Source organism: Anabrus simplex, chromosome 1, assembly GCF_040414725.1.
Source record: "Anabrus simplex isolate iqAnaSimp1 chromosome 1, ASM4041472v1, whole genome shotgun sequence".
Classification (NCBI taxonomy): Eukaryota; Metazoa; Arthropoda; class Insecta; order Orthoptera; family Tettigoniidae; genus Anabrus; species Anabrus simplex.
Window position 1 is genome coordinate 750,755,623 of NC_090265.1, and position 25,875 is coordinate 750,781,497.

At 36.6% G+C, this 25,875-nt stretch overlaps 1 protein-coding gene across 2 annotated transcripts in view; it reads right to left on the reverse strand.

Moving 5' to 3' along the window:
• Nucleotides 1–25,875, reverse strand: part of pit (pitchoune) — a 330,099-nt gene that overhangs the window by 35,159 nt on the left and 269,065 nt on the right. For both annotated transcript variants that reach the window (XM_068225206.1, XM_068225207.1), the window contains exon 10: nucleotides 5,858–6,028. In XM_068225206.1, coding sequence (XP_068081307.1) covers nucleotides 5,858–6,028 — 171 coding nt within the window. The remainder of the gene's footprint in view (nucleotides 1–5,857; nucleotides 6,029–25,875) is intronic.

Sequence of the window (25,875 nt, forward strand, 5' to 3'; positions counted from 1 at the left end):
TATTTGTATGTAATTTCCTTTAGCTTCCGGCAAAATGTAATTTAAAAGCGTGATAATTAAACCTTATTTATATGTAATCCGTTTATACATAATTCGCTGTTATATGTATTAAGAGTCAGTGAAATATAACCGAGTTTTGCATAATTGTAATGAGCATGTTCTTTTTTAAAAGAAACTACTGTATTTACAAAGTTTCCTTTTTGTCGGCGTAGGCGGAAGTATAGCGGTCGGGTTTTGGTGCTGAAACAGAACACAAAGAGTTTCGCCAAGTAATATTGTTGACCCTTACTTACTGGCGGCTTAACAAAGGCCAACCGAGTGAGTTCCCTTCGCTCTCTATCTCGCTCCACCTCTACCTTAGTCGTTTTTAACCTTCAAAATGTTGTCAAAGATTAAGATACATTACAAGCAAAGTGGGCAGTCTCGGTGCGGAAACAAAAGAAAATACAGTAAATTTGTTTGAATATGAGAATTTCTTTCGTGGGAACAACAGAGAAGTAAAATGTCCACAGTGCCTGTATCTGGTGTTTACTGTTGAACAGTAGTTTTGTCATTAAGTTGCTTTTGATTAGCCATGGAGAACAAAAAAAGGAAAAGTTATACCCTACATGAAAAAGTAAAATTTGTACGGGAAGTGGATGCTAATCCACATAAAACAAAAAGTGAAATTGCTTCAGACTTAGGGATTGCTTATACTATGTACAGTCATCAGTAAAAGAAACGCTATTTTGGATGAGTTCTTAAAACTGGGTTCAAAATCAGCAAAGCGCATCCATCAGCAAGAAGGAAGGTACGTAGATTTGGAGAAAGCACTTTTCACATGGTTCCAGTAAAAGCGGGCTGCAGTTCTACCAATTCGTGGCGGCATGCTGAATGCAAAGGCGATAGATTTAGCTAAAATGACTAGTATCACTGCTGATTTCAAGGCTTCATCAAGATGGTTGCAAGGATTTAAAGATTGTCATGGAATGACAGGGAGAACAATCTGCAGTGACTCAAAAGCTGTGGACGGCATTACAGTGCAACACTGGAAAGAAGAGGTTCTGTCAGGTATCGTAAGCGATTATCAGCCTCCAAATATCTACAATTGTGATAAGACCGGCCTAATCTACAATATCCTTCCTAATAAAACATCAGCTGAAAAAGGTGACTCATGCCATGGAGGGAAGAAAAGCAAAATTTGTTTAACAGTATTTCTGGCCACCAATGCAGATGGATCTGACAAACTTCCTCCATTTGTGACAGGAAAATCAAAGAATGCAAGGTGTTTTAAGGGTGTGAAAATAAAACCTACGGAATATGAATCCAACAGAAATTCTTGAATGACTATACTTATAATGGAACAGTGGTTGAAAAAACTGGGCATTAAAATGAAAAAGAAACAGAAGAAGATCCTACTTCTTATGGATTGATGTGCAGCACAGCCACCTCAAATCGTTCTGGAGAATGTCCGAGTGGAATTGTTCCCTCCTAACTGTACCAGTGTTCTACAACCTCTTGATTTGGGCATCATTGCAAATTTGAAAGTGCATTATAGAAAAATGCTGGTTCAACATTTAGTAACACTGAGTGATGCAGGAAATAAACCTCCCTCCATTAATTTGCTACAAGCCATGGACTTTATTTTGGCTGCCTGGAAGGTGTCATCCTCCACAATCAGCAACTGTTTCCACAAATCTGGTGTCTTATTAGAAGAGGCTGCCTCTAATGATGATTATGGGGATGAAGTTTTGTCTGGCAATGAGATAACGCTACTAGAGGGTGTAGAATTTGATACTTTTGTGCATTTTGATGATAATCTGGCTGTATGTGGAGAACTACCGGATGAACAGATTATTGCTGATGTATGCCAACAACGCGGTGGTGATGGACGAGCTTCAAGCGATAATGACAGTGGTGGAGATGGAGATAATGGCTTGAATCTTGAAACACCTGAACTGAGTGAAGTGTTAAGTGCAAGAGAGTTTCGGTTTACTCGGTCTGCCATCTAGTGGGGGCCTAGAGTAAAACGGAACGTCGAAATTGACGAGCAGACAGCCAGATGGCGTCAAATTGAAATGTCTGCACACGGTAGCTGAGGCCATACGATTATTATTATTATTATCAGTGTGAAATGTTGTAGTGAAAATGCTTTGAATTCATTACTAAGTTTGCAAAAGGAGGTTTACACTCTTAATGTAAGAAAAGTAAAACAAGCCAAACTATCTGATTTCTTTAAGGCTGGACCAAGTTCAAAATAATATTTTCTGTCTTAATGTATTTTTTATTTGCAAGGATTTACACGTGTAGGTCTATTCCATTGGTTTTTCAGTAAATATGTAATGTATTGTGTAAGTCTGATTTAAGTAATTCTGAGTTGCAAGTAGCTTTTTCTCTTCCCCTTGATATACGTATAAGTCAGGTTCAACTGTACATCAAATGAAGCTTAAATATTAAGTTACATATTTTTTATTTATTACACATTTAACTACATATTTTGTCAATTTTAGCTACATATTTATGTACATATTTCTCATTTTTATATTACATATAATCTGGGCTCTACTCATAACCACACCAGCTGCTCAAGTTAGCCAATCATATCACTTCGCAGGCATCAGACCAGCTTGAGAGCTATGCTGAGAATAAACACACTCTAGCGATCCTGTCAGCTTGGAGGTTGGCGTGCAAACCCATCCCCTGGCCAAGATTTTTTCTGTGATTGGCGCTCTCAAGCTACATGCACATTTAGCAACAGTGCCTCACAAATCACATTTGAATTTGCCAGCAAAGCAATCTGAATGGTTGATAAAATGACAATGGCGCAAGATATTTAATTACAGTAGAAGTCCGCTATAGCTAGTACGGCATATAACGACAACTCCGTTATAACGATAACTTTTGTGCGTCCCTTCAAAATTCCTATATTAAACTGTGTATTATCCTTCGGTGACAGCGAGAGCCCTTTCACTGACACATCCGTTATTACGAGCGATTATGCGCGCTCGATTTTTCCGTTGCCGATATTTAAGCACCCAGTCATTATACTGCATTCGATCGATCATCTTCGATGCTGTATCGTTTCTCGCTATGCCCACCAGCGAGCTCTTTCGTCGACATTCGAAGGCAATGTCGGAGTCGATTAGTAATACCCGTCGACTGCTCTTCCGCAAGGAAAATGAAAGAGAACATGTTTTCGTAATAAATGCGTAAATAATGTGTCCGATAACCGTTGTTAACTCGTTAAAAATAATCGCTTAATTTTAATGCTAAATACCGAAATTAAGTAAGAATGAGATAAGCCTACACCGCAAGATATGGCAGAGTGCGTCATTGATTACGAGGTTAGTTTATATTTTCTCGCGTCCGTTAAATTACAGAAAGGCTATTATCATATAAATTTATAACGAGTAGGTTCTCTACTGGCGTTTGAAGTATGTAATCATCATACATATAGGCTAGTACAGTTAAGTTAGGATAGGTGACGCTATTTGAATAACAAAACTGAAATGTTTGCCACAAAGGGCGATCGATCATCTTCGGTACAGTATACTTTTCGCGCCAATTGCATTTGCGAGCTCTCTCTTCAACATTCGAAGGCGATATTGGAGTCGATTAGTAATACCCGTCGACTGCTGCTCTCTAAAGGAAATTCGAAATGAAAGAGGATAACATGTTTTCGTAATAAATGTGTAAAATAACGTGGCTGATAGCAGCTGTTAACTGATTAAAAATAAAGGCTGAAGTAAACGATCTCTTAATTTTAATGGTATACCGTATACTGAAATTAAGTAAGAATGTGATACACCTCAAGATATGGCAAGGTGGATCACTGATTTCAGAGGATAGTTTATATTTTCTCGAGTCTAGTTAAATTTCAGAAAGCTATTCGCATGTCAATTTTTTTTGCTATTTTCTTTACATTGCACCGGCACAGATAGGTCTTATGGTGACGATGGGATAGGAAAGGCCTAGGATTGGGAAGGAAACGGCCGTGGCCTTAATTAGGGTACAGCTCCAGCAATTGCCTGGTGTGAAAATGGGAAACCACGGAAAACCATCTTCAGGGCTGCCGACAGTGGGATTCGAACCCACTATCTCCCGGATGCAAGCTCACAGCTGCGCGCTCCTAACCGCACGGCCAACTCGCCCGGCACGTCAATTTTTAACGAGGGGGTTATCATTTCTCTACATGCGTTTCAGATAGGTTTTCATGATAGGTACATATACGGTTAGGTTAGGTGAAGCCGTTTGTAGAAGAAAACTCAAATGTTTACCACGGAAGCCTCTGGAGTGATACCGTATTTCTTCGAATCCAAGACGACGTTTTTTTCTCAGAATCTCATGTTAAAAATCAAGGGTCGTTTTGCATTCGCGGCCTGATAGTAATGAACACCACTGGCAACTACCGCAGTAACCACGCTGTTTCTTTTCACCCCACCGCGCGCACAGACAAAACTCGATGACAATAAACGACCGCCTCTTTATCATACATCGCTAGCCGCGGCGACCGGTTGTACAGTGCCTGTGTGTAACATCACTGGATCTCGGGAAATAGTGAAGAGAGAATGACATTCTATTATCCTCTACAGAAACGTTTCTTAAATTTGCAGAATGGCATCAAAACTTGCGAGCCTTCGAATTCTTAGAAAGGCCACGGCTACTCAGTACCAGAGTTATATCGCGTCTGCTGTACCTGGCGCTTAGTAAAATTAAGTTTTATAGACAGCAAGAATATTTTCGTGATGGATCATCGTATTGTAAAGATACGTGGAACAGGTATTGCCGGCAAATTTTCAATGGGTTCTTGTCGATGTTATGATGCCAATTTTAAGTTAATGGCTATTAAACACTCGGAAATGTATAATACTTGTGCAGCCACAAGAAAATACGGCATATGCCTAACTAAAGCCAATATCCGGAGTTACTGTGAAGACAAAAATAGCTTAAAAATGTATACTGCACAAAAATGTATTCAGTGGCCCGCAACAAGGACGCTTTAAAGAAGCCGAAGATGAAATTGTGAGGTACGGTACGTGCACAAAAATGCAAGGGCGGAATTGGCATACCGCGGCGCAATAAACTCGTTCGTCGAATTTCAAAGTCCGCGATTAAGACCTATACACCGCTAGCCGCTGCAGTTGGCCGAATCCGGCAAGCAAGACATGCGTGTAGCGGCAGTCAGTTATATCTGACGCTGAGTGAAAGTAACAGTTTTATAGTAAGCAAGAATATTTTCCTGATGGATCGTCGTAGTGTATAGAGACGCGTGGAATGTGTATTTGCCGGCAAATTTTCAGCGAGATCCCTTCGATCTTATGATGCCAATTTTAAGTTAATGGATATTAAACCCGCTGAAATAAAGCATAATTGTACAGCCTCAAAAAATACGGCATAACTAAAGCCAATGTTCAACGTCTACAAATAGTATAAATATGCGTACTCTATACGAAAGACATTCATATGATTTTACAAAGCACTTTTAAGCCTCATTAAAAAAATCTGAAGAAAAAAGTGGGGGTCGTTTTGGATTCGGAGAAATACGGTAATTTTTTTCCGAATGAAATTCAACACACGCTTTCATGTAGTATTGGATTTCAAAAAATAACAAGCAAGTAAGCCATATTGTGGATATTACCCGCGAAAATGCAAGTTTTTTAACAAAATGATCACCATTTCATACTGACTTTAATGTGATTGGGGGTTTTCCTGATTTTTACAAAAAATCGGATATAACGACAATGCGCTATAGCGAGTAAATTTTTCGCCGTTGTGAATTCTCGCTATAACAGACTTCTACTGTATTTCTTTCGAACTATCTAACTCTCTGATGCTCATATACCTGAATACCTTGTACAAAAGTAAACCAATCACTCACCTGTAACTGTATATCAGCAATTTTGTTCCAGGAAAATTCAAATTCATTGAGTGGGATGCGAGCCTGCTTAAGGTAGCGGAGAAAACCCAACTCTTCAGGTCGCAGAATAAGCAAGGCATGGCCTCTGCCGCCTTCTCCTCGAGCAGTTCGGCCAACCCTATGAATATATTCCTGTTCAGAAGAGACAACACCTCAATCAATACAGGTAGACCTTTAAATGTAGAAAGTTGTGAATGAGTGCACTAGTCGACAAACGTTTCTCAAAGTATAACACTAGTATGGTTTAATATGAAAGAAGTTATCTCATTAGATCACTTTCTATCTCAAGATATCAACACATAAATAAATAAATAAATAAATAAATAAATAATAATAATAATAATAATAATAATAATAATAATAATAATAATAATAATAATAATGGTATTGGCTTTACATCCTACTAACTATTTGTATGGTTTTCGGAGACGCCGAGATGACAGAATTTAGTCTCGGAAGAGTTCTTTTAATAATAATAATAATAATAATAATAATAATAATAATAATAATAATAATAATAATAATAATAATAATAATAATAATGCTATTGGCTTTACGTCCTACTAACTACGTTTTCGGAGACGCCGAGGTGCCGGAATTTTGTCCCGCAGGAGTTCTTTTACGTGCCAGTAAATCTACCAACACGAGGCTGACGTATTTGAGCACCTTCAAATACCACCGGACTGCGCCAGAATCGAACCTGCCAGGTTGGGGTCAGAAGGCCAGCGCCTCAACCGTCTGAGCCACTCAGCCCGGCAAAGAGAGTTCTTTTACGTGCCAGTATATCTACCTACACGAGCACTACCAGGCTGAGCCAGCGTCTCAACCGGCTAACACACAGAGGAATAAAAAGGAACACATACAATCTCCACATCATCATGCACTGCCATCTTTAAACAGACAGCTTGTTTCTGCTTCCCGGCTTCAACAGGAGGGTGGACATCACTCGCGGAGAGAGCAGTTACAAATAAAACAGCGTCTAATTTATTTCAGGATGACCCAATAAATGTATGCACACAATTCTAACTAACCACGAATGGCCACTCTCACTAATTTACACAGCAGGCAGTCTGTTGAACGACTATGATCCTTACCTTCACTGTTCCTAGTCCAGTCACTTCATACAGACCGCTGGTACTGGCTATACAACGCATGATGGATGTTCCTTGGTTTGACTCCAGAGACAGTCCACTAACTCACAAAAGTTTAACACAGTGAAGAAATAACAAGCAACAGCTCAACAGTTTTCAACAGCAGGACGATACCCACAACAGGTCCAATTACCCTCACACTCCTGACAGCAGCTTCCCTCCTGAGTCCACAGAAGTACTCAAACAAACAGTACTCTCAGACAGTAGACAGTCTTCCGTATTGCACATGGTTTTCAGTCCAGCCACTCACTTTACACTCTGATACCAAGAACAACAGCTCCTCGTTCAGACATCAGTGGGACACTAGGGACAGGCAAAACCTCTCTCGCCCTGAGCCCAGTCACAATGAGTCTCGCTCTGACTCCACCCCAAGTACAACACAAACTGACTGACTGTGGCTAGCCTCCCTTTTTATAGCTCGAGCGATGTTGTAATGTATCCACACAGACGCAAGAAAATATAAAACTCACATCTGAAATCAATGACTCACTCTGCCATACCCTGAGATGTATCCCATTCTTACTTAATTACCGTATTTAGCATTAAAATTAAGCGACTGTTTACTTCAGCCTTTATTTTTAATGAGATAACCGCTATCAGACAAGTTATTTACACACTTATTATGAAAACATGTTCTCTTCTTCCATTTCTATTTTTCTTTACAGAACAGCAGTCAACAGGTATTACTAATCAACTCTGATGTCGCCTTCGAATATCGATTAGAGACCTCACTAGTGGACATAGCGAGAAAACTATACCGACGGTGATCGATCGCATGCAATATAATCGCTGGTGAATAAATATCACTAACAGAAAAAATTGCGCATGCTTAATTGCTTGTAAGAAACGGATGTGTCAGTGATAGGGCTCTCGCTGTAAGCAAAGGATAAGACAGTTTAATATAGGAATTTTGAAGGGACAGACCAAAACTGTTGTTATAATAAGAGTTCTCGTTATGTGCCGTACTCGAAGCGGACTTCTATTGTGCTTTCTACTTTCACTGATAGCAGGGTGTTTAAACTTAATTTTAAGTTTCCATTAAATTACAATTAAGCACGTGGTGCAGAAAGGAGACGTGGCATGCGAGCTATTTCAACACAAGTCAAGCTTCAAACACTTGGATAGTGATACAGCAGAACATGATGTTTGAAGAATTTTATGTAAATTAAAATAATAGTAATATACTGCTGTGCAAGTTCTGCAACTACCATGTACAGCACAAATGAAGAGGCAAAAAAAAAAAAGTTCACCGTGCCTAAACAGCCGCACTGAAAAGACAAGTAATTTTGCCTGAAGTAAAACGCGTACACGCCAGCTTTACAAAACCAAAAAACAGGAGATTTTGATGTGAAAATCAGGATAAATCAGGAGATACAACTGGTCAAAACTGCTTATTCTACATTTCTTGCACAATACATACATTATACTGAACCCTTGACTTACCATTCCATCGTTGGTCGGGCACGGCTGCTACAGCAGAGCAATATTAAACTCTTAAATCTTGGGGTCGTTGCGGGAATGTTTCGGTCACGATCTTAACCAAACGATGGGGTGCAGAAGAGAGCCTAACTACTTGAAATGAGGAGCAAATATGTGCTTACTAATTTTTATTAAATTCTTAATGGCACAAAAAAAATTTATTTAAAAAAAATTTAATTATTAAATGTTTCAAACGCAGTCACATTGCATAGGGTAAATTCATTATTATTATTATTATTATTATTATTATTATTATTATTATTATTATTATTATATCAAAGAATTCTCTTTGGAGAAAATAGGAATCTCATAAATTAGTGGATGGCGAAACTGAAAGAAAATGGTGAAAGGAAAACCTGAAAAATTGGGCACCTATCAATCCAAACGATAACTGAAAATTAATCCACACGATCCGTGGAAAATCTGACCTTCAGCAAGTAGAACGCCTGATTTACTCTTAATTAAGGTTATCCACCAGTCGAATACCCTTTCGGATATGGAACACCCGCCGAATGGACCCTTAATCGAACCAAATTGACTATCAGTTGCTTTGGATAGGTTGCGAAATATTATTGGAAAGCATGGTGTTCACTACGAGTTGACAGCAGCATTCACAATTGAAACAAAATTCCACTATGTATTTGTCATTTCATGACACCCTTAAGTTATAAAATAATCCCAATGCTAAACGTGCATCACCCCAAACAGCTGTTCAGAAGGAACCAACAACTACACGATCCGCAAGGATTTTATGTTAGGTCGTTCTGAAGGAACAAAACTGCGAAATGCAGGAAACACTTATTCATCACGCATTTAGAAGAAATGCCAAACACTGAAGTTAATTAAAAAGTGGTAAATAACTTGAATAATATTATTATCAAACCGATTTTCAGGTTATAAATGGTTACGTTACGCTTAATAAAATTACAAGTCCACATGGTAAAATAAAACAAAATTACAGAATTCTTTCCTACTTAACAATGACTACCATCACAGATCCATCTACTTATTGTTTGTCCCAACACACTACCTACAAAGTTATCAAATGATCGAACTCAACTACGTACAAAAATGAAAGAACGACAAAGATTGAAAATAAAATATATTACCGGCTGACGAATCGAATCCGCACTCGTAACTCAAGTCTCACACACCTACGCTGAGTGTCAGCACGCATGCTGCCAAAGCAAAAACAGACATCAGAACGACAAAACAATTAGGTCCGTAAAATAAAATAAAATACAGAAGTTAATTAAACTCAAATACGCATGAAAAACTGCAGTAAATATTCAATCACCGCTAGCTGAGTATCCAATATTGGACAACCCTCATATGCCGATAGTGGTTCCATAATCTTAAGTAAACACCTTCCAGTTGTTGAGGGCTGCACACAAGCTTGGCCTAATTATTACCAAGCTAACCCTCTCCACATTGCGTATACTACTGCAGACATTACCTTCAAACAGATCACTTCGCAAAAACATCTAATCTAAGACTTGAGTATGTACAGCTAACATCCCAGACCTATCGTCGGACATACTTAACGTATGTACACCCTAACACTAACCTCTATGTACACATACCTTCCTAATCCAAATTAGGACGTCTCATCATCAATATACTCCTAGGATAACATGTGACGTCCTAAATCTATTGTCGAGCGGAAACTGGGTCATATACGCTTCCTCTATCATATCAGGCGAAATCGTAATTTGAAACAAACTCTTAAGCAAGTCGGAAAATGCCTCTAAGTCCCTATCTTGTTACTAAACGTGAAATTGAAAATAAATATCGTGTGGCGAACAATCCACAACTCGAACACGATCTCAGCATGTGCAATGAAGTTTGGAAAAATGATAATAACTTCCAACAAACGTCTAACATTACTTGGATGTCGTCAAAGAAAAAAAACAATAATCATCACCACCAAAAAAACAAATCCACACAGCAGTTTTAGGATGAAGCCCTCAAATCCCCTACCGTCATTTTCCAAATATTCATATCCACGACTATCCAGTGAAACGAAATTCAATAAATTTACACAGCCAAACATATTACTTAAAAACGTCCAATATCTCATCCCACAATGTTTCCGATTTAATGATAAATTACCGCCTTGTAATTTATGAACTTTACTGATTGGAAACTTGTCATTACAGTCAAATAACACCAACTGTGTATTCAAAATGCTCTTCTATCCTCGAGGTCATATTACGAGTATTTTAACTTTCATTATACTGACTTTACGTAACTAGTCACTTGATTTTTACTACCAAGATTTACAATCTTCAACAGAATCGTTTTTCACTCGGGATCTTACTTGAAATTTACTGTGCCTCACACAATAATTCTCGAACCAACCTTCTCCAGGCCTCACCTATCGGATTTTTAGTGGAATATACTACAGCCTGCCACATAAATCTCACATTTAATATACAGCCTGTCTCAAAAATTCATTTTCATAACATTCTCATGGTGGTATTACGTAAAATCCAGGCTCCCTTTGCCTTCAACATTTCTACAACTCTTATCTCCAGATATATAAATTCTTCGCTCTCAATCAATTTCTTATATTTCAAGATCCTATCGTGACAAACAACTTTTATAAAAATATACCTTTTTTTAATTTTCCTGTTACTACAACATTCGGACCTCGAGAATACAACAACACACCGTGATTTTCCATATCATCGACATACACGATGTCACAAAATTTTTACTTCCCATGAATAAAACATAACTTTATCTGATTTCACTGGAATTTTCTAGACACCCCCAAAACCTTGCCCAAAACCTTGTAGAACATACTTGTTAAATCCACTTTTTAACATAGGAAAATTTTATCCTGTGGTAGACATTATTATTATTATTATTATTATTTCGACAAAAAATTTCTGAATTCAAACGATATTCGAAATTAAGACCTTCGCCACGACTACGTTATCATTATCACCTTCCTAAATTTCCTCAATTCAGACAATATCTCAAAGAATATTAACACAATATTTAAACGTCGCATCATATAGTTTCTTGATGTGAATTTTACAACACTAAAGATTTTCACATGCTGACCAGAAATATAATACTTTCGCTTGATCATCACAAAATATCAACCCAACACACGCAATGAAAAATAGTAGGGACAAACAATAATCTAACTACAACATTGATACAAAATATTCACAGACCTGCGATCGTAGCCATCGTCCTGGATTCTGGCTGCAACAGCCAGCAAACCTCGTTTATTTTAGCCTCCCATGGCTATCTGGGATTATTTCTTCTTATATTTACACAGGTAACTTAAATTACACAACACTCTATAACACACTTTCAAAACATTTACCAGGCGACGAGCATTCTTCTCAAATGATCACATCTACTGCGTTCGCAAGACTGTCCCCTTCTCGCCTGACTACGGCCAAGTGTTCCAACAGACACAGTAGCTAACTTCAAACTCCTCTTTAACAGACACACACTGAATACCGAGAGAAATTCAATTACAGTAGAACCTCGATAATTCGAAATCGGTTAATTCAAAATCCCACCTAATTCGAAGAAGTTCTCGTTCCTGGAAACATGAGATACAGTTTTGCATATTATTTACATTGTTTAATTCAAAATACGGATAATTCGTAATTCGAAGTACAATGTCGGCCCCATTACCGAAATTTAGACTTTTAATTCGAAACTGCCTTTACATTTTAAAACAGTAGTATGTTACAGAGTAATTTCAACTCGAAATTTATCCAAGTCATAATAGAACGCGTGTTCCGGAACGTGCATTGGTACCGTAGCTTTCCGCATTTACACTCACTTCGGTGGATCTACAGTGCACTTCATGATTACTAAGTTGAATGAAATCGGAATTCTTTTGTATTCAAACTTTTAAGGAACGCCGTAATATCACGCAACGGGCAGTGTGCGGGAAAACAGAATCCGCGAACACTGGCGATGCCGACAGTTGACGAAAATAATAATCATTTAAAAAAAAAACTTGGCTCATATAATAAATTCGTAGGCACCGAACAATAATGTCATTGCCGATGAAACTGCATTACTTTATTTTAATGCGAGCCCAAACGATCATATGGTTTTACAGGAGGAAGTGCCAGCTGGGGAATCGTACAACTGTGAGGGACCCCCCATTGTAGTGCGTTGCAATGCACATGGAAACGAGCAACTTTATCCCCTCGTCATAGGAAAGGTCGATAAGCCACAATGTTATGGGCGTCGGGAACTTTCCATGCCAGTACAAAGCATCTAAAAATGCAAACAGTACAGAAATCCAAAAAATAATGCATTTGCACAGGGGAACCAGCATAATTTATCCCTGTCTTTGAATTTTGTGATATTTTTCTTTCGTTGCGTGAGGTTATGTTTGTAAGTTATTTACCCAAGTGCATTATTTGAACATTGTAAATGCACCTTGTTGGATAGGCCTACATGTTGGAAATAGTTTTTTCCCATGGCATTTGAAAGGTTTAAACCGTGAATCGAGGTGATTGCATGTATTAATGGGTCTTAAAATACTTTGTGACGCGGCAAGTGTTTACATTTCTGAAGTACAAGAGAAGTGCCATGGCGGGAAATCGTACAATGATAGACATCGGAAAGTTCGATTTTAAGGACATCGGGCACTTTCTGTTTAAATACAAGGCATCTAAAATGCTTACAGTATAGTAATTCAATGAATAAAGTACTTGCACATGGGAGCCAGCATAGATTTCTCGTCTTTGAATCGTGCTTTTTCTTCTTTCTTTCGTTGCGTGAGGTTATGTTTGCCAGCGAGATATCCAAGTGCATTATTTGAATACTGTAAATGCACCTTCTTGCATACATTTTGGAAATAGGCTTTTTTCATGGCATTTGAAAGGTATAAACTGCGAATCAAGGTTAACTGCATGCAGTAACGGGCCTTAGAATATTTTGTAACGCAGCGAGGGTTGCTTCTGAATTGCGAATTGGCGGTTAATTCGAAATCACGTAATTCGAAGTCCGATTTTTGAGTCCCAACGACTTCAAATTAACGAGGTTTTACTGCACTTCTAAACCTTCAAAGTTTCCATTAGCGGCAGCTTAGAAAATTTCTATCATCTTCCACTTCTAACAGTATATTTGAATCATAGCCTCGAACATGTAATAAGTTATTTGGAGACCAAATTTTCACACTTTTCTGCTGACAAGTGACGTGGGCTCCGCCGCTCCAGTAACCAAACAGAGACTGTCAAATATACAGAGGGAGATTTCTTTTATACTCTATGGGATGACGCCACTCACACCATGAAGCTTGGTTGTGTAATATGCTAATTCCGCATTCAATAGACCGTTTTTCCTGAAATTTGTTCCATAACTTCGGACAGACGATTTATTTCGGTGTTAATTTCATAATTTTCCCATACTCGCAACAGGCGAAATAAATTATTTCTGCCCGGGCGTTTCGCGGGTTTTCTTCATTCCTCGACCTTGGCACGTGTTGCTAGTCCGCGGATCGGACGCGGATTCGTCTCTAGGCTTAAATGCATTTGTATTTACCCTGTGGGTTCTGTCTTCACGTAGGGTTTAAGAATAATTTAGATTCTTTATTTCTGGATTTACTGTGTTGCCAAAATCTCTCGTTACGAAGAATTCCTTGAATTTGAAAAATTGTTGAATATTCAAATTTCATTGACATCTTTGAGATTTAGTTATTAGTTTAGATATTAGTTACGTCAAGAACATGAAAATGAAAATCGTGGATCAAATAAGCCCCAGTTTTAATATCATCCTTTCTCAAGACTTATGATAAAAAAGAAGATCCATTTAATTTTATTTTTGAACATGTTAAGTTAACCAGAATAGAACTGCCAAGTTAAAACACATTAAATTTATAATTTCAATCTTGACCAACCTACAATCAACAATCAGTTCAAATCTCCACTTATTGTTGACGACACATCCTATCAACAGACATGGTACGTCAAGAACATGATATGATATAGGGGCCACATAAACTCCGGTATGTAATCCTCTTTACCAAAAAGAAGATCCATTTTAGTTTTGGACATTTTTCAAATTAGATAGATTAGGACCAAAAAACTTAACTGTATTAACTTATGTTACCCGTCTTAAGAGTTCATTAATGATTGTATATATTGGTATGTTTATATTGTACAATGCTTAGTAAAGCTAAAGGTTCCACCTATTCAATACGTTATCGTAATGGTCTATTTAGAACATCACATATTTATTTAACTTATCATAAAATACATCTTTGGTACCGGTTTCGGCAATCCACTATGCCATCATCAGCCATTGAGTTTTTTATAGCAAGGAACATTCAAAAAATTTTAAAAATATGCAATAGCAAGTCCTATTCTTACATGAAAAACATTAAAAATATAGCTAAATAGCATAGGCCCATTGTACTATACAAATTAACATGTCTTTTTTGAAAAATACAATATTATTTAGTGCATCTAAAATTATTTTATATATAATTGGCAAAGTCTATGATTTGGTATACCTTATGTACAATAGAATCATGTAAAATTGATAAAAGAATCTACTTTTTGCCATTTAACCAGTTTTTAAAACAACAAGTCCTATTTTACATGGAAAATATTAAAACTTGGCTAGTTAGTATTAACCCTTTTTTTATGTTATACAAGTAACATGTTTTGTTAAAAAATAAAGTATCTTTTTGTGCGTCTAGAATTGTTTTTTAGGTGCTTAAAAAGACTATGGTTTGATATAGTTGATTTCCTGTGTATCAACTATATCAAACCATAGTCTTTTTAAGCACCTAAAAAACAATTCTAGACGCACAAAAAGATACTTTATTTTTTAACAAAACATGTTACTTGTATAACATAAAAAAAGGGTTAATACTAACTAGCCAAGTTTTAATATTTTCCATGTAAAATAGGACTTGTTGTTTTAAAAACTGGTTAAATGGCAAAAAGTAGATTCTTTTATCAATTTTACATGATTCTATTGTACATAAGGTATACCAAATCATAGACTTTGCCAATTATATATAAAATAATTTTAGATGCACTAAATAATATTGTATTTTTCAAAAAAGACATGTTAATTTGTATAGTACAATGGGCCTATGCTATTTAGCTATATTTTTAATGTTTTTCATGTAAGAATAGGACTTGCTATTACATATTTTTAAAATTTTTTGAATGTTCCTTGCTATAAAAAACTCAATGGCTGATGATGGCATAGTGGATTGCCGAAACCGGTACCAAAGATGTATTTTATGATAAGTTAAATAAATATGTGATGTTCTAAATAGACCATTACGATAACGTATTGAATAGGTGGAACCTTTAGCTTTACTAAGCATTGTAAAATCTTGAGTCAATACGGACAAAAAATGAAGTTTTTAATACTAAATGTTTATATTGGGTAAAAAGGTCCCAAACCTTGACCTAAAGGTTGTATACAGGCTGAAGATGCCCAAAATAATGGGTGAAACATGTACCGACCTAAATAAGTCTACATAAAATCATGCAGATAATAACCGCATTATACGTGGAAAGTATTGAATAGGTGGTTTTTTATTAAATTATCCTTGATATCTGTGCCTAACGTCATCTTCAATACGGAACAATAATGAGAGTTGTTACTTGTAATTTGGCTGAATTTGTTCGGAATTCTTTTGTAAAGTCCTTTGTAAATAATATTTTTGAATATCAAGGATCACCACTGATTTTTCCAAGAACTGCAACCTAAGCCATCTCTATGCCCTTGGTAGGTTCCCAGCTCCGTTCCGCGTTCCTTGTTTGTTATCGTCAAGTTGCACTCACTGATTTTAACTTGTGCTGTTTTCGCCGCAGTTCATTACATGGTTATGGCGAGTATCGTGTTTAAGGTACATTGTAATTTGATGTATTTTCCTCCCTTTTAACTGTATTTATGTGGCCGCTGAAGTAACAGTTACAACCTCAATAGAGAAAGATTTGAAGATCGTTAGAAGCCTAGGTAAGGGGAAATTATTGAGCGACATGGAAAACTTGTACATTTATTTCGAGCCAACTTATAATAAAGACAATAATCTTAACGACGTCATTGACAACAAAAATTTGTTATATGAGGCAACTCCAAGATGAATCCAGATTTGTACTGTACTGAGTAGGTGGAATAAACTTTGTAAAATTAAAGGCCTACTCAATTCACCATCCATGAATTGTTTAATCAATCTGTGAAAAATAGATCACTTAATTATGGACATTTAAATTGAATTATGAGCATAAAGTCGGCTCTCAGTTGACGAACCATAATCTGTGCATTGTAGAGTGTCAACGTTTGTTATCTTAGGAAGAATGAAGGGACGCACCAATACAGAGGCTTGTTTTAATAGAGGTGTTTGTAATATTCTGTCAATTTTCAGAATATTATAATCTATTAGCTTCATAGTACGTATTGACAGTTCAAGCACACAAGTATGAGGGATGAGTTCTCCACCTGATCAATACTTATTTTACATAATGTCATTATTATTGACATACGAGGACAGTATTGGTTTCGACCTGTACATAGGTAGGTAGTACAATATAAAATATATACAGAGCATACTATTCTGATTAGCGAGTCTTACAAAAATATAATGTGACTAAGTAGCAAAGACCCATTAATCTTTAGAAAGTTAAGTATGTCTTAAAACACAAAATTATCTTGTATGTCAAAAAAATCTGTTAATAGTTAAAAATGCCTGTAATTGGCCTAGAAAAGTACAAGGATTTCCTTATAAAATTTATCATCAGTCCTTCAATAACATCTGACGTGTCGAATACATAATTTCTAGAACATTGTTCTTTGGTTAGGTGTGAGTTATACGTATTTATGTAAAACAGTCCCTCACAATATATAATTGTAAGACTAAGATCGTATACAAGTTTTTCTTCCTTTTTAAAAAATATCACAGTCTTTGTGTGACTATTGTAAAATCTTCTAGTTGTTTTTTGTAATCCAACAAACTTGCAATAATTTTCTCAATGGTGATGATGGCACGCGAGGTGCCTAAACCGGTACCATAATGTTTATAATAAATATGTGATGTCTTAACTGAATCACTATGTCAGTGTACTGAATAGGTGGAAACCTTTTATCTTCAATAAGCATTGTACTTCTAGATGTGTCTTGTATAATTGAAAGTTTAAGAACAATTTCTTCTTATAATGAGACTTAATCTCACTCTTCAACCAGATATCATTGATTTTTTGTTGGGTGTTACCCAATTTGGAATAAGGAAAGTCTTTTCTCTGTAAATGCTTTAAGAATGTATGGACTAATCCACACCTCAAAAATTATTTCTAGAAACTAATGTCCCTTGAGATTTTGCTGACTTTAAATTTTGAGATTAAGGAACCTATTAGCTTTATTGTTAGCCTGGTTGGCTACTAAATTACAAGTGATTAATCTCATTATTTCAGCTGTATTGAATTTCAGTATTAATTTTTGTTTACAATTGATTTACTGATACCCACCCTTTTAATAATTTACCATCCTTGTGACTAGGATATAATTATTCTACTTAGTTGTTGTAGTATATGTTTCGCTTGTCCTAGCAAGCATCATCAGCCACTCAATTCTCTAAATTAGTCACAGCTCTGATTGTCCCATAAGAACTAATTGTTTACAATAATTTATGTATGATTATTTGATACATTTTGTTGCATCACAGTTCATTAAGAGTGGATGGTTGATTTGGTTGATTATAACCTAAGATTTTAGAGGGTTGTATGTTATTTACTATCCTCCCATATAATGGAGATAAAATGTAAGTATAACGTCAAAACACACCAGTATTAATACTAAGTTAACAATCAAGACAAATAGGAGCCCAAATATTTACAAACTGAGCTCGACAGCTGCAGTCGCTTAAGTGCGGCCAGTATCCAGTATTCGGGAGATAGTGGGTTCGAACCCCCCTGTCGGCAGCCCTGAAGATGGTTTTCTGTGGTTTCCCATTTTCACACCAGGCAAATGCTGGAGCTGTACCTTAACTAAGGCCATGAACGCTTTCTTCCCATTCCTAGGCCTTTCCTGTCCCATCGTCGCCATAAGACATATCTGTGTCGGTGCGACGTAAAACAAATAATGCAAGTATGAGATTTCCACCTAATCAATACTTTAACTGTTTAAGGTTATCTACATTAACACAGTACCGGTTTCGACCTGTAAAAAGGTCATCAGCTGTTGGTGAACCTGCTTAATACCGATTGTACATAAAACATTACTAAAAACTAATTTAACAAGAATGCCTTATTCTACTATAATACTACTATTAAGATATATACATATGGTACAATATGGGGCTTGGACCCGTTGGAGTTCCATTCAAAAATCTGTACTGTTGCCAACATTACGTCAAACAAGATGTATATTAACATATGGTACAATAAAGGGTTTTAGCTTGCTGGAGTCCCTTGTGTGGCCGTTGGTGAGCAGAAATCAGTGAAGCAACAGAAGTCCTTATTATGTATGTAATGTTATGTAAATTTTATCTTGTCATCATTTTAGGTAAACAAAAACATTTAAAGAACTGAAGTGTTTATGCAAAGTAAATTATTGTATGAAGCTTTCTTATTTAAAAATTATTACATATTTAGGCCTATGAAGAAATGGACTATGAAGAAGATTTATGGTATTTACATTTCATGATTTAAATTGTATTTCTCTGTAAATTATAGAAAGGGATGTGGAAATTTTGTACATGACTTGTGAGGCAGGGTGTGCCACGTGTAAGTGGCCCTTTCCTGTTGTTTTGTAATATCCGCTAATATGCAATGTGTGATTCCAGAAGATAATTATTATTGGCCAAAAGTACAAGTGTTTTTATTGGCCAGTATATTCAAATTTTTAATTGGTGAATGTGGCAAACTGGAGTGTTGCTAATGGTCATTTGTGATCTCTCTATTTCCTGTTTGTGGCTCGTCGCGTGTGCGAGTCACTTTGACCACGGCTTTGAATTTGGAGTAATACAGCGGGCGGACGCGTTTTGCGTCCAACCCGCGATGGGTCGTCAGCCGCCTAAGGTAAGTGCATTTTTTGCCTTATGCTATTTAAGGCATTCTTATGTTTTGCTAACTTCCCACTTAATGTAAATTCAATAATTATCTAAAAGTTCATCTCGTGTGCCGGAGTTTCCTCTAGTTTTCCACATTTTCCAAAATAGAGCATTTATGACTTAGCATTTATGCTAGTCCGCAACGTTGTTTTATGAGGCAGACCTTCTTTTCTAACTCTAGTTGTAATTGTAGTAAAGGATAACACTGTCTTGAATTGTGTAATTAATTTTGTTTCGTTCGAGGTTGCCTCCCTTCATTCTGTAAATTCTGAATCTCTATGTCAAAGTTTGTTCATGATCGTAGACCTTAATTGTTTCAATTACACATCTTTTGTTTTGTATCTCAAGTATGTTTATCCGCAGTTCATTTATTTATTCATTTATGATTGTATGTTCATTTCCTTAATAATTATTTGTCTGTTAGGTGTATTATTGTAAGTCTTTTCTCCCCCATAACGTCATACGTTCCCATGGACCTCATTAGGGCTTCCCGCACCTTCCACTATCCTTTTTAGTTGTCATTTCTAGGCCTGTAAATGTTCCCTATATTTGATTTAATATTGCGTATTGAAAAATACTCGTCACGCTTCTATGTTCTGATGTGAATACACCGCCACTGCGTCATGTTTTCTATTTCCTTATTCATATTATTAAGTATTATATTATTACTACTACTATTATTATTATCATTATTATTATGTTTATTATTATTATGTGTAACCGTAATTGTCCCGACGGCGGTTACACCTTGAATGCCACATACTCCAAAAATTGTATAACGGAGGTTGAAAACACAGTTCCTATAGAATGGAGGATCACTGAGGTTTCGGTGTCAAGTTCAAACGTCTATGTAGCATGTCGGCACTGGGACCAACCGTTGTGAATACACAATCAAGGTGCTTCGTTGGGCCGAAATTTTGCGGGGAACGTAATCGACTGAGGTTCTGTAGCTTGTTTAACAGGTACTATGTTCATTCTTGGTGTATGATGTTGCTGATAAATACTAGCTTTCAGGATCCTTGTTGAGGCATGTCATGCTATGGATGAAATTTTGAAATTTAAGAAAGTGGGTTGATAGAGTTCCCCTCTTCACTAATATCGAGAACGATATGGAAATTTTAAGTATGAATCCCAGAGGCCCATTGCTCAATATTATGGAAGATTTTTATATCAATATGGACCAATACGCTAATCCCAACCTCAACTTAAATGAAATCACAGATAAAACTAACATTCTCTCCGACACAGCCATTCCCATTCTAAAAGACACATATTTAAAAAGAATCAGCAGACACAAACCCACACACAACCCAAAAGACACAACCAACTCCACCCCACCCCCTCCAGAAGCTGCTTCCCCCTCCCCACCACCTCTCAATCTGAACACTACGACAGCCACACGACGTACACGTAACAAGGTGCAGCACACTCCCGACTACACTTGAAGAAATATCCAGCCCACACGTAAGTAACACACACTCTATAGCACACAAATCCATTTAGCAGGCACTCTCTATCAGTTATTCTAATTCCACTTCCTTTTTCTTTCTCAGATTTTGGAATTTACCTCAGCACAAATGCAAGTCTGAAAAGTTGACGAAAATATGTGTGAATTGCTATAGTTTAAAGTTGTTCTATTTGATTGAATCTGAACTTCTTAATGCTTACCCTTTAGACCGTTGGAGAGATGACCAGCGGCGTTGGCTGTGCGAGAAGGTCTGACAATTAGTTTAATTCTACTTGACCGAGAAGGTGGATGGATCAGATTTGGAAGGACATTAGACAAGCTGAATTGGGTGTGGCGGGAGTAATGGAGCAGGAAAAGTGGAAGGACAGAAAGGAGTGGAGGAAGCTTGTTAACCACACCTGGGCGACTGGAGTGGGACAATGATGATTATGATGTTGTAGAGGTGTGCCTGTATTGAAGGGGAGTATGTCATGTGAGGAGGGGTGGGCAGGGCATTGGGGTTGCTGGCGGTATGCGGAGGGGAGGTAGTATGGTTAGGCAGCGGAAAATTAGCTGCTATTGTTACAGGGGTATTATTGATGAATCTATAATTTAAAATGTTTTTAAAATTATTATTGTTAATATTAAGAGATACCAGTAGATTAGGAATTTGTTCAATTATCGGACTTTTTATTTCTGAGATGTCATTTAGATTTTGATTCCCGTTGAAGTCATCATCATCATCATTTTCCCATTTCCAGCTGGCACCAGGTGGGAGCAAATACGATTCCTCTCCACTTTGTTCTGTCATTCCACCATTCTTCTTCGGACACGATGTTCCATTCTATGTTTCGTTTTCTAATGCTACTCTTCACCAAGTCCATCCACCACATTCTTGGTCCTTCTCGTCCTCTCTTCCCCATCATCCGTCCCTCCAGTACTCGTCTTAGTAGTCTTACTTCATTCATCCGTTGAAGTAGTGATCTAAAAAGATGTAAGTGTTTTCAAATTCTGTCATCAAACTACCCTTATTTATAAGTTTCAAGATCTTAAGATCCTCATCTATCATGGTGAAGCTATGTCCCGTCTCCTTCATATGAATGCTCATAGCAGAATATTTATTATGTTAAATGCATTATAATGCTCCAAACATCTAGTTTGAAAACTATGTCCAGTTTGCCCGATGTACGAAAAATTAGTTTTCAAACTATAGTAGAAGTTCGTTATAGCGAGAATTCATAACAGTGGAAAATTTACTCGCTATAGTGGATAGTCGTTATATCAAAATTTTGTATCAAATTCAGAAAAACACCCATACACATTAAAATCATTATGAAACAGTAATCAGTTTGTTCAAAACTTGCGTTTCCGCAGATGATATCCACACTACAGCTTACTTCTTTGTTACTTTTTGAAATTCGACACTACATGAAAGTGCATGTTTAATTTCATTCTGAAAAAATTACAGTACCGTACTTCTCCGAATCCAAGACAAACCCCACTTTTCCCTTCAAAAAATTTAAAGATAGCTCAAAAAGTGCTTTGTAAAATCATATGAATGCCTTTGTTGTACAGTATGCATTTTTAGACTATTTTTAGAGGCCGAGCATTGGCTTTCGTTATGCCAAACTTTATGCATCTGCACAATTATTTTTTATTTCCAAGGGTTTATAGATCATTAATTTAAAATTGACATCATAATACCGAAGAGAACCCGTTGAATTTGCCGGTTATACCTATTCCATGTGTCTCTACAATACAATGATCTGCCAGGAAAATATTCTTACTCTCTATAAAACTGTCACTGTACTTTTACTCAGCGTCAGATATAACCGGCTACCGCTACACGCACGTCTCGCTTGCCGGGTTTGGCCAACTTCAGCGGCTAGCGATGTACAGGCCTAATCACGGACGTTGAAGGTCACCGAACAAGTTTGTTGCGCCACGGTATGGCCATTCCGTCCTTGCGTTTTTCGTGCACATACATCACAATTTCATTTTCAACTTGTTTAAAGCGTCCTTGTTATGGACCATTGAATGCAATTTTTGTACAGTACACATTTTTTTTTAGCTATCTTTGTCTTCACGCTATGGCAAATATTGGCTTTAGTTACGCCTATACCATATTTTCTTGCGGCTGCACAATTATTCTACATTTCCGAGTGTTTAATAACCAATTAAAAGAAATAAGTTTCATAATGATAGATCCGTATTGAACTGTGATTACAATAGAGTAAAATAATATATTATTATTGGTCCACCTTTTCAATACAAAATGAAAATTACATAGGGACTAGTTTCGACCTAGTAATAGGTCATCATCAGCCTGAAGTAAGTCAAAGATCGAAGAAAACATAAACAATGTAAACACAAGTACAGTCTCTTTAAAGGTACATACCAAGTGGGAAGTTGAGTAGAGATATATTAAAAATAATAACTCATCCAAATTGACGAAGCACTGAGCGGAATTTATGTATATAGGTTCAAATGCAACAGCTGCAATTCTTCTTATATCGGACAAACAGGAAGAAACTTTAAAATACGATACCTTGAACATGTCAATGCCCAAAAACACAATAAATTTTCTGCAGTTGGTCAGCACATGAATGATTGTAATCATAAATTTACTGACATTAAACAAGATATGACAATTCTCAAAATTATGAATAAAGGACCCCTCCTTAACATAACAGAGAATTGCTTTATAAATTTAGACCAATATTTCAATCCCAATTTCAATCTCAATGACATTTCCGAAAAATCAAACATTCTTTTTGACCTGCTTATTCAACTTTTCAGACAATCAAAATCTAATATTAAAGGTCCGATTGTTCATTCTGTTTTTAGCACTTTTCTTAATCATTCTTCCATATTCCCACATCCCTCAGCCCCACCTTAAAAAAAAAATCTCAGACCTTTATTTTCCTTCCTTCACCTCCAAAAAAAGAAAAATCTCAGACCTTTATTTTCCTTCCTTCACCTCAAAAAAAAAAAAAAAAAATCCTTTCATCCTTACCTACCTTCGTTTCTCTCTTCAGCTAAATAAAAAAATCCTTTGATCCTTACCTACCTTCGTTTCTCTCTTCAGATATAAAAAATTCCGTTGATCCTTACTACCTCCGTTTCACTCTTCAGCTAAAAAAAAAAAAAAAAAAAAAAAAAAAAAAAAAAAAAAAAAAATTCCTTTGATCCTTACCTACCTCCGTTTCTCTCTTCAGCTAAAAAAAATAAATAAATAAATAAAATAAAAAATAAAAAAAATTTAAAAAAAAATATATATTCTTCTCCTGCCTTCATTTTTCTTCCCTCACCTCCTCAAAATTTCCTTTGATCCTTTCCTACCTCCGTTTCTCTCTTCAGCTCATCACATCACGCTTCAGTTTTCCTTTTGACATTAAAAAAAATCTTACTGTCTTTTATTCAGAATCAAATTTATGGTCCGCATTGAACTGCGAATTTATTTCCACCTTTATTTAACTCCATATATGTTGCTCCACCTCGTGAAACATCCATCGTCCTTCAAGATTCCAGAAGCAGAAGAGCTTTCTCCTAGCATCATACTTCGCATCGTCTATTAATTCTGGTTTATGAACATCTTGAGAAGACTATGTTACGATTCTTTATTTTCAATCGATCTCTGAATGAACAACATTATCGCTTAAGAACCAAGTTTTTTCAATTTCCATTTCCACAATTTATACAACGCACGGGACTTTTTTAAGGATCTCTATTTTTTAACATAATATAACGCTTCCCTGGTTTCCTAAGCTTCCACACGCAACTATTGCCATGTTCAAAAAAACTGAAGAGCCTTCCAACATCCATGTATTTTGACGTCTATCAATACCTTATAAAACACGACGTAATTTTCTTCGATTATACAACAGCTAAGAAGAAGCCAGCATTCAACCTACTATTCTTCTTTATTGCATCATTTAGTGCACAGTGGTCTTTTATAATATACGGCGCACCGAACTTTACATAAATTCCGCTCAGTGCTTCGTCAATTTGGATGAGTTATTATTTTTAATATATCTCTACTCAACTTCCCACTTGGTATGTACCTTTAAAGAGACTGTACTTGTGTTTACATTGTTTATGTTTTCTTCGATCTTTGACTTACTTCAGGCTGATGATGACCTATTACTAGGTCGAAACTAGTCCCTATGTAATTTTCATTTTGTATTGAAAAGGTGGACCAATAATAATATATTATTTTACTCTATTGTTTAATAACCATTAACTTAAAACTGGCATCATAATATTGACGAGAACCCTTTGAAAATTTGCCGGCAATACCTGCTCCACATATCTTTACGACTAGCCATGATGAAAATATTCCTCTTGTTTATAAAACTTAATTTTACTAAGAGTCAGGTTGTCCCAGGTGGGACATGATTTTAGCCTTTCTCCCCGAACATTTTAGGCCTGGATGTCTCACCTTTGAAATTTGTATCTTCTGAGAATTTTATCCCAACTCTGTTTAAGTTTATTTCCTGTGCAACTTACGTCGCTAAGTTTAATTGCATCTTCTCCGCCCGCGAGGTTGTGCTCCATCGTCCATATACGATGTATTCGGCTCTTATCCTTGTTATTTCCTGGTCCGGTGTTGGACTGGCTCTGGAGCGAGTCTGTCTCCCGAGACTCGTCCGCTGTCCGGCTGAGTTCGGCTTTAATTAAAAATAGGAGAGGATTTCCACCAATCAATACTTATTTATTGTATATAATAAACTACAGGACCGGTTTCGACCTCATATTCAAGGTCATCTTCAGCTGAACCATACATACATATTGATATAATGAAGCTTTGATTAAGATTGTGGTGTTAAAGGAATGCCATATG